The following is a 10733-nucleotide window of genomic DNA, read 5'->3' on the forward strand; positions in this document are numbered from 1 at the left end:
ATCATGTAAATCACAGTAGTCACAAAATAGTTGGTGATACTTCACTCAAACCATGTTCTCTGTCACAATGGCAAATGTAGCTAAAGGTTAGCCACAGTTATCTTGCTTTCCGCTGCTTGCATCATTGTGTTTGGCATAGGCTCACTTTCCATGCACATAAAACAGCTTGCTTATGACTTATGTCATGTTTTGGATGTAATTAGTTAGACATTTGACCGAAGGTTCAAGTCAAGTGTTACCAAAGAATTCCCCTGTATACACACACAGTAAACATACACAAGTGCTCATTTGGTGTTACCCACAAAACTCTCCCACCTATCAACAAGCCATTTACTGTAGCTCTCCACCCTGTAGTTTAGCGGTAGATATACTTTTTATTTGCCAAACACTAACATGCAGTGCTCATAAATAAAGACAAATTCAAAAACACAGGCAAAAGAAAAGAACAGAACAAAACATTTCAAATGGCAGCAAAACATGCATACGTAAGCTTCAAGCTGTTCAGCGTTTTTTTATGAATGTAAACAAAGGAAAGAAAAAGACCCCCCCCATTATCAAATACAAAAGGAAATAAATTCACACCCGTTTCATCTGAAGTTAAATTGCAGTTTTTTTATGCATAGGAGCTAAGCAAGGAAAACATCAGCAGATGAGACTTATACACATTTATAAAAATAAGATCCATACACAGAGAGGAACAACACAACCTTGCTGGGCCTCGTGAACTTTACATTAAGTGGCAAGTGTTGTGACATAAAAGCACATTTAAAAAGGAGACTGCAGGCAACCTATGTTTGGGTTTGTTTCCCCTTTGATCCCGTCTCCGTCCAAACAACTAGTTATTAATTTGTCCAGAGTGAGACAACCACCATGCCAGTTGTCACCAAAGCAGGATATGAAAGCCTCACTATCGTCGCAATCTCTTGCCACTAGATATAAAAAATAAAATGGCAAACCATTTTTTGCTTTCTACATTTGAGAGTTCTGATTGGTAATCATCACTAGTATATTGAGTGAGTGAACCAAATCAATTGACCACTTGTGTCCACTTCCTATATTCTGTTGGTGCATGGTGATCAACTTCCTGTGTTCTGGTGGACTGTGGTGGTTGACTTTCTGTTCTCAAGTCCTGTTTGCCCTCCACCTTTCCATTGCATGTATGGGTTTTGTGCTGTGGTCTAAGTAGGTGGATTTGCATATGCTAATTGTCAGCTCTGGCGAGACGTGATGTACCTCAGCATTGCACATATAGGGAATTAAGAGGAGAGCAGGGTTGGTACCTAGAATCCTGTTTGAATTGATCCCCAGTTGAGTGCTAAGAAAGGTTCATTCCAATTATATGGATATTTATATTGGTCAAAGTGGTTGGTATGATTGAGAGTCCAAACCAGTGCTTTTGAATGTCTTAGTCAGTGTACAAAAGTGTGATATGACGAATGTGGTGGACCAGTAGTTTATGCCAAGCCCACGTCCGCACTGCCTTCAGTAGGAAGCTCACCCACACTATCCTCCACTATGGCTGGGCTGACTGTACCATCCACCTCCTCTTTCTGGTTCTCCTCTGCCTCCACTCCCATCTCCTCCATTGCAGCCATGTTGCTTTCTGTCTGGTCCGTGCAGGCGTCATCCTCCTCCATCTTGATGACCACCCCGTCCTCCATTTTGCCAAGGGCCCAGATGGCATCAGCTGCGCTGGCCTGGGTGTATGTCCCGACGCTGGCATGGCTTAGCCCGTGCACCTTCTTCAGGTGTTTCTCCAGGGTGGCGTACACAGTGAAGGGCACCCCACACAGCTGGCACAGGAACGGGGCGCGGGTTCCGTGGGCACCGTGGGTCTTCATGTGGCGTGTGAGTTTGGAGCTCTGGGCACATGCGTAGCTGCACAGGCCGCACTGGTAGGGTCGTTCTCCCGTGTGGCTGCGCCGGTGCACTGTCAGGTTGCTGCTGTTCCGGAACTGTTTCCCACAGTACTCACAGGCCTCCTCCTTCTTCTTCTTCCCTGACCCCCCATCGTTGTTACCACTGTTACTGCTGATGACGCTGTTTCCTCCTCCTCCTCCCCTCCGTTCGTTCACCCTCTGCCACTCCTGGACCACCTCGCTGTTCCCGCCTGTAAGCCATTCCTTCTCTCCACCCGCCATCTCTCCGTCCTTCTCGCTTTCCCACTCCCCCACCACCTGAGCCCTCTCCTCCCTCTCCGGCCGTTTGGGGGTGCAGTTTCCGCTGGCGATGCCACTCTCCCCGCTGCCCCCTGTCTCTCCGCTTTCAAGTGACCCCTCTGAGGGGCTGGCGCAGGGGTACGCATGCTGGGGCTCCTCTTGTCCCTCCACCTCATCCTCCACCACTTCTCCCTGGGGTTGGAACAGCCTGAGCAGGCTCATGTCTGGACCTCCAGGCTGGGAGGAGAGCAGGATCAGTCCAGAGCCTGGGGAGTGATGCTTGGACAGGGATAGGTCCAACTCAGAGGTCTCCCTCACCCCTGGTTCTCCACTCAACACCCCCTCTCCTGCCCCCTGCATTACAAACCTCCCTCTCATCCCCTGCCGACCCCCCTCATCCTCCCCTAACAGCCCCACCTCCACCCCCTCGTAGCCCCCTCCTCCACCCACGCCTGTCTCTCTGCGGTGACTCCTCATGTGGCGAGCCAGCTGACCACTCTGGACGAAGGCCTGGTCACACAAGCCACAGTGGTAGGGCCGCTCACATGCGTGGGTCCTCCGGTGGGCTGACAGGCTGCGTAGGGACTGGAAGCCCTGGCCACACAGCTCACATGGATACCCCGCCTGGACGGGCCCGCACTGGGTGAAGGAAGAGGCGGCCGGGGGGGATGTCGATGGAGAGGGGACCAGACCTCCAGCGGTGGTGATGATGGAGGTGGTGTTACTGCCCTCAGCCAGCTCTCTCAGACAGAAGTTGAGGGCCTGTCGTTCTCTGGAGGAAGGGGTGGAGCTGGCCTGAGAAGCTGGCCTGTGGTTCTGCCGTGGACGGAAGATGCGGGGCAGACGCAGAACGGAAGGGTGGAATGCGGTTGCCAGGGTGTGGCTCAGTTGACAGGGATCCAAGGTGGCTGCAGGTTTGGAGTGCTGGTGACCCCCTCTTCCCATGTTCTCCTCCTCATCCTTCTCGCCGTCCTCCTGGTAGATACTGAAGGAGTGTGTGTGCTGGGCGTGTTGGAGCAGGGCCCAGGCAGAGGGAAACACACACTCACACAGCTGGCAGGTGAAGCAGGACGGCTCTTCTGCTACAGAAACAACACAAACAGTTAGTAAGCAAGTCAAAAGGCAGTAGCAGAAACATTTTCTTGACCTGAAAAATGTATGGGATCTCAATAGGTTTTATTAAAACAGCACATATCAGACAGTAGGAACTATTGTGGGTAGCTAGGCTGTGATAGCAGAATACTGGAGAATACAAAAGGAACACAGCACAAAAAGGCACTCTGGTTTAGTTTAGTCAGTGAAGAGTGAGTGACTACAACAAGATGGAAGATGCTTAACATTCTCTGGGTCAGGTCTACAGGACAAGGTAGTCAGAGGTTCAAATCCTTTAAAAATTGCATTCTTCCTGCCTCTCTTCCTTCTTGAGACAGAAGACAAGGAGAGAGGGACACAGAGATAGCGAAGGCTGTTGATTGGACCAGAAGTAGACGAGAGATGAACGACAGAGACTGAGGCCAGCAGAAAGGGGAGATGGATAGTCAAGTATATCTGGAGAATTTTTAAAAAATGTGGTTAGCTTTGTCTCTTAACCGAGAGCCACTCTCCAATTAAGTTGCAAATTGCTAATTAGCGGAACCAAGAAAACGAAGGCTTTATGTAAATCAGGGACTGACTCAGCCTGCTTGACAAATGAGGCCTTTCTGCATAAATCTAAATTGGAAAGAAGATCCTCAAATTGAGGGGGAAAACAGTTCTATTTTTTGTAAAGGTTCAAAGCCGACTCTGGTATAAGCCTCTTTCATGTTTCCTGAAGTCAAAGTCCTTCTGTATTTTACTGGAGGGGGAAGAGAGAAAAGATGAAAAAGAAAGAAACTATTTTTCTCCCTCTCCCTTTCTCCCTCTCCCTCTGCCTGGAGAGAATAGGAGATGTGGTGGACACATCCTTTAACTTAGCCTGAAGTGATGAGTAGAGTAGCAGAGAAGTTGGTATATTTATGAAGAGTGGGGTGAAGAGAGTGCAACAAAAAAAAGCGAAGGAAAGCAGGAGAAAGATCAAAAAGAAGGATGTAGCGGGTCGAGAAACAACACAAAAATATGTCACCCCTTGGATTGTACTTCAGACCCATCCTCCCACTCCTCTGTCCCCCTAACCCTCCAAATCTCTCCCCGAGGGGGGGCTTTTGTCTCGGGGTCCTGGAGTGAAACACAATACCCAGCCGGTTTCTCATTCGCTCTTTCTTTCCCCCTCTATCTTTTTTGTAAGGATTCCCATTTGGCCCGGGGTAGCACTTGAATATTAAGCAGAAGCAATAACTGCTAATTAAAAATGCAGATTGGCTAGGAGCACTAACGAGCAGCAGGCAGAATCTCCTCTCCCGAGGGAGAGGGAGGAGAAAAGAGTGTGTGGGGAGATTGAAAGAGGGCAAGCGAGAGTCTGTTGAAGATGGGGGGGATAATGTTAGAGATGAGAAAAAACAAACAAGTACAATAAATAAAAATAAATGAGAGCATAACACGGCATAATAATCCATCACGTTCTTCCATTCTCCATCACATACACACATATACTAGTGTGAAGGGACACCTATCCGTTGTGGGGATGATTTCTCTTTCACTGAGTCATCTTCCTCAAGCAGACATATTCACATGCCAAGGGAAGCCAGGCTTCCACAAAAAAATTATATTTCATCTGTGTTTCATAATTTTCCTTCAATTCGCAAGAAGCTGAATGTACAGTATCTCACCGGAGAAAGCATCCGAGCGAGCGAAACAGCGCCCCTCTGTCTCTGTATGTGTAGCCCATCTATCTGATGCTGTCTGGTCAAAAACAGTATGACATTGTTGCCGCCCGTGGCATTGAATGCAAGAGAAGCCAGTGAGCATTAAGCCTCCCTTGATAAAAAAAAAAGTATAAAATAATAGCCAATCAGCGTTGAGTTAAACTGAGTGTGCTCAGCTGTGAATGGTCCTGGCGCATACAAAAAAACTCAAGGGAAGCCAGTTTGGATTGGGCTTCACTCCAATCACATCACATCGAGAGCAAAACGTCATTGACAGAAAAAAACGTGAATTCTTGTATCTTGTTGTTGTCCTCCGTTGGCTAGCTAGCTAGCTAAAATGGGCCCTTTCCTAAATTAGCCATGGATGGAGATAGGGATTTGGACTTGTGGTTTTACTTAATTTTCACTCTCCTTCCCACGGTCAGATAGACCCACAACACGTAGCGCATAAAGTACTGTATCAATTCATAGCATACCACATACAAAACATTTAACTTGAGTTACTTAAAAGGTCCAATGCAGATGTTTTTATTTGAATATCAAATCTTTTCTGGGTAAAAATGTAGTGCCTTACTGTGATTGTTTTCAATTAAAATGGTCAAAAAGAAACACAAATAGCTTCTTAGCGAAGAGCACTGTCTGTGAGTGGTCTGAGTAGGGAGGGGAAAACTGAAAACTAGCTGTTATTGGCAGAGAGGTTTGGAACTCTTATTGGTCCATTAACTAATTTACTGCCTGGTGATGTCACCAAAACTCCATCCCACCAAAACAGGCTGAAATTTCAAGAGGCCTTTTTAAAAACAGCTCTCACACTAATAGGGCATTGTCATCATTTTCAAAATATCACAGTATTATTCCAACGTCAGTGTGGAAATATATATAAAACCCAGGAATATCACATTTTTGACTGCACTGGGTTTTTAACATACAATATAGCTTAAACTTAACACCACATCATACAGTATGACAAAAATCTAACTGACATCCTGTGACATACATATCAACAGTTCAACACATTTCAACCAGGGGTCTTTTCCACAAATACCTCCTAACATTTTAAAGGACAAATCTAAATTCTAAAAACGAGTGATCGACATTAGATACACGTTTTCATGCACCAGTGACTAATTTCGTTATTAAAAGTCTAATTAAAAGTAATCTTGCTTTGCTTGGTGGAGATACGGTACAGCTCTTGGGTAGTGCATGTGGGTAACTCTGTTGTGTAAGCCTGTGGGCACGGAGAAGAGAAAACTTACACCGGGAGAGAGAGAAAACATTTTAAAAAGCAGCTAGAGAGAGCGATAAACAGAGAGTGAGTTAGACAGAGAGAACATGTAAAACAGGTAGCGAGAGACCGAGAGATAGAGACAGAGAGCGGTTGAGAGAGAGAGAGAGGAAGAAAGAGAGAGAGAGAGAGAGAGAGAACATGAAAAACAGGCAGCAAGAGAAGAGACCGAAAGTGAAAAACGAGAGAAAGATGTGGACAGACGGAAACAGAGCATGCAGCAGTCCCCTGAGCGTTACACATAGGAAGGAAGTGCAAGTGGCTGTGTGTATGAGAGAAAGAGTGCGTGTGTATATGTAAGGGTCTCAATAAGCATATGAACAAAACATGAAAACATATATTTTATTGTCACATACACTGGATAGGTGCAGTGAAATGTGTTGTTTTACAGGGTCAGCCATAGAAGTTTGGCGCCCCTGTTGCAAATGAGGGTTAAGTGCCTTGCTCATGGGCCCATCGACAGATTTTTCACCTGATCGGCTTGAGTATTCAAATAAGTGACCTTTCGGTTACTAGCTCAATGCTCTCACAGCTAGGCTACCTGCCGCCCTAACGCTCAACTAATCAGAGTCATTCAGACCATATACTGTAAATAGAATCTAGAGATTCTATTTCTATGGTTCAGACAGACATGATGAAAACTTGCTTGTTCACGTCTAAATACATGACCTTTACATACTGTGAGTTTAGGCCCCCTTTTACTGCCTCCATAGTTCTGCTTCAGATGCCCAGTAGAAAGCCTCTTACGTAGGAGAGACAAGGAAGGAAACCATGGGTGCATCTCAATAGTCATAAGTTGGTGTTCTTCACTTGTCTCCATTCCTCCCATCACTGTAAAGATGACGGTGAGGAGACAAGGGGAGGAAGTATCACTCAACTATCTACTATCAAAATGCAGATGATTGGGGATGCCCATCTGTTGGACACCATACACCTGCACTGAGAAGCCATGCAAACACATCAGAACGATGGTGACATTATCGTTTTAGACGTGTTGTAATGAAGTATGACCACACTGCAGCCTGTTGTGACACTATCTCATTGACCCTCTCAGCTCAGCACAGCCAGTCCTCCAGTGAGTGCAGGCCATGTTATTGCGTGGCCAGAGAGCACTGTGCCCTGCCCTGCCCTACATGTTTACCTGGCCACTTCACCTGAGAGAGACAGAGTCAAGGAGATGGAGGGGAGCTCAGGTGCACTGGAGTCCTCAGGGGCTCCCTGTGGCCTCAAAACACTGCTGCCTATCCTTTCCACACAATTACCCAGCGCGTCGCTAACTCACCGTGGCCTCTGCAGCACAGCAACGCTCAGCTAATGAGCTGGACTGGGGGGGACAGTTGTTAGAAGTGGGGGGGGGGAGAGAAGAAAACAACAAAACAAACGCAGGAAATAAAAAAAAAAGTCACTAATTAGCGACCTGCCGGCACTCACCTGTTCTGTTAGGCTCCATTTTCACATTATGCTCCTCCCCTCTGGACCTGTCCGTCACTCTCCTCAGCTCCACGAACCCAGCCTCTACCTGAGTGACAGCACCGCGTCGCTGTGTCCGGTTGGCTGGGGAGGGAGGGGTGTGGGTGTCGGGGGCGTGATTCCGGGAGCGGCAGCCCCCCTGTTTGTGCTGAATGAAGGCCAGGATGTGGGCGAGAGGGAAGGCCTGGTCGCACTGCCCACAGGTCAGCAGGTCACGACCCTCCTCAAGACCTCTGACCTGGGGAAGGGACCCCCTCTCCTCCAATGACGAAGGAGTGGCAGCGTCCCAGGGCTCAGGGGCATCTGAGAGAAGATGAGAGAGACGAGTGAGAGAAAGAAGAGGGGAAGAGTGAAACAGAAATTTGGGCAGGGGAGTGATATGGGGAAAGGTGGTGAAGACAGAGAGAGGAAGATGAAGAGAATCAACAGGAACATTTAAGAAAATAGAAATGACAAAGAACTTGTATATTATGTCCTTCATGTCATCCTGTAAGATCTTACAACAACAGGGAGACAGTGGGTGGTCAGACACCATGTTGATTAGGCAACTGCTGAAATAACCCCTCCCTGTTTTTTTAAAGTGCTACTTTCGATGCTGAGCCATTCCACCTCACATGCTTGGTGGCGCTACAGAGGCGGTCAGGCTATTCCGGTCAGCTGATACTGACCACTTCCCCCTAACTAACCCTTTGACAGCTCCTTTCACTGATGGCAGGCTGCATAGTGGCATGTCTTCACTGACACCATTGCTTCCTGTCTCTATTGGTGTTGTGAGTACAAATATATATTTTTAAATTATAGCATTACCAAGGCCTGGAGAATAAAAAAAAACGTTCACACCTGTAAACACATTCACAATCATCATCAACAACAACTCAAGTGAGAGCAGCAACTAGGCAAGGAACTGACCTGTTTCTCAGTGAGAAAGTGAGTGGCCATGACTTGAAGATGTTCAGAGTCAATCAGGGCTTGAGGCCAAATTAACCATTTATCATTAAGAGAGTTATGAGTCTAACATGAGATTACTCAAATGAAATGTGTGATTTAGATTTAAGCACCTCTCCAGGATGTAGTCTGAAATTGTCTCTCTCATCAGTGCCATAAATGTAGGCTACAAAAGAAAATGTGCATGACTCATTTATGACCCATGTAGACTCAGCCAAAGGCAAGGACGGTTAATGACCGTTGGTCAGGTTGAGTTGTTCTAGACAGTTGTTTGACTGGTCCTCACAACTCGATAAAAGAGTGGAGGGAGGGAGTGAGTGAGTGAGTCAATACGGTCATGTACACACCTTAAAGTTTGGACGGGCTTCACCTGCCCGGACTAGGCCGAGTACATGACAGGTACAGACAGTACAGTTGCGCTGAGTAGTTCACCGGTGGTTACTCAAAAATGTCACCTTTCCTGTTTCAGTGCTGCTCACTGTTCGTGCAGACAAGCTAGGCGCGGTTGCACGCACACCATTGCAGAGTCAAGGCGTGTGGTCAAACTAGGCACGCTCTACTGGTCTTCGTTGGGGGAACAGAGAAAGATATGTTTTTTCAGTGTTTTTGTCAACGCCTGCCCTCAGTGCCCGGGGGAAGAAAAACGATCTCATCAAAGAACCCATGGTTTAACCAGAGCCTGTATCACTTTGATACCAAACTATAGATCTTTATGATCGCCTACATAGGCCTATACACAAGTGTATGGGGGTATCTAGGATATATTTTGATGAAACTGAGATGGAAGAGGTCAGTGGAGTTTTTGTGAGGGCAGACTATATCCTCTCCTATCTCTTGCCTTGTCACACGGGTACAGTGTCTAGAACACGCGGTCTGCCCCACAATGAAGCGCTCATGTTGGCAAAATAAGAGATAATTCAAACAGCCTCCACAGCCAAGACACAAAGAAAAACTAGAAAAAAGATACCGGGCCAGTAAGGAAATAAAGTAGAACGCCGTGTCCCCTTTTTAGAACCCAGAGCAAAATAAATGTATATTGATTACCTATGCTTAAAGCTACCTTTTATGTGTAGCCTATGAACACATTTCATTGATTTTAACTGCATTTGTCGCACAACTGAGTGTAGCCTATATATAATCAGCTCTTTAGAAAAATATATTTAATCAACTTTTATCAATGATTCAACTTCAATGTCAAGGTGCGCATACCCACATAGCCTGACTGATACAACCCAAAAAATCAAAGTTTAACATTAATACATCGTATATGAAATACATAGCATGCATATTGGCAACCTCTTATTAGTAAACTATGGCCATAGCCTCTCTCAGCTTACCTTGAATTGCACTCAGGTGTTGCGGTCGGCTGCCTTGTTTGCGTCTGGACATTCTGTTTAATTACACCAGGCAAGGTTCGACCGGTGTATCCACACTCTTGATCGGAATCTATCTAACTTTATTGATCAAGTTGATAAGAATAGCCTTGACCAAATTACTGTGTAGCTCTATGGCACGGACGGGACGTTGTCGTGACTCGCTGTGTACCAGCCAGTGTTCAAGTTCAGGCTACCAGACCCGCAGCAGAGGAAAGAAGGGGCAGGGGGCAACATGTTAGGCGCCGCCCGCCACTATACTACTCCGACCCCGACCCCGCCCTCTACACAATGTCACACACACTTTGTTTTACTATCCTTGTAAACAATTTATTCCAATTCAAAATCATATTTTCCATAACCCCTAACCCTAAAATAGCATTTTTTCTTGTGGGGACCAGCAAGTCTCCACTTATCCTAATGTTCCTGGTTTTACTATCCTTGTGCGGACTTCTGGTCCCCACAATGATAGTAAAACTAAAAACATAATAATACACACACAGTCCTCCTGCAATGGTGTCATCACAGTCTAGACTGGTTTGGCTTCTATAAGCAATCAATATTAGTGGCCCATTTCATGCAATGATATTAAAATGCATTTAGCAGAATACATGGGATGATGGGAGGCAACAATAGGACTTACAGCTGCACAGCCACTTCCTCCTTGCACCCCTAGCCTATATGCAGCCTACTGGTTATAGCTGCCTGTTAAGGATGTGGG

General features: G+C 46.4%; 1 protein-coding gene across 1 annotated transcript; it reads right to left on the minus strand.

The window, feature by feature from the left end:
* Positions 1 to 548: 548 nt before the first annotated feature.
* Positions 549 to 10214, minus strand: znf296 (zinc finger protein 296). The gene is made up of 3 exons (XM_041878981.2): positions 9977 to 10214; positions 7656 to 7997; positions 549 to 3241 (listed from the first exon to the last, which is right to left on the minus strand). The coding sequence occupies exons 1-3, from the start codon at positions 10026 to 10028 to the stop codon at positions 1455 to 1457; spliced, it is 2181 nt and encodes a 726-aa protein (XP_041734915.2). The 5' UTR covers positions 10029 to 10214; the 3' UTR covers positions 549 to 1454.
* Between the last annotated feature and the right edge of the window lie 519 nt (positions 10215 to 10733).

This window comes from Coregonus clupeaformis, chromosome 6 (genome assembly GCF_020615455.1).
Source record: "Coregonus clupeaformis isolate EN_2021a chromosome 6, ASM2061545v1, whole genome shotgun sequence".
Lineage (NCBI taxonomy): Eukaryota > Metazoa > Chordata > Actinopteri > Salmoniformes > Salmonidae > Coregonus > Coregonus clupeaformis.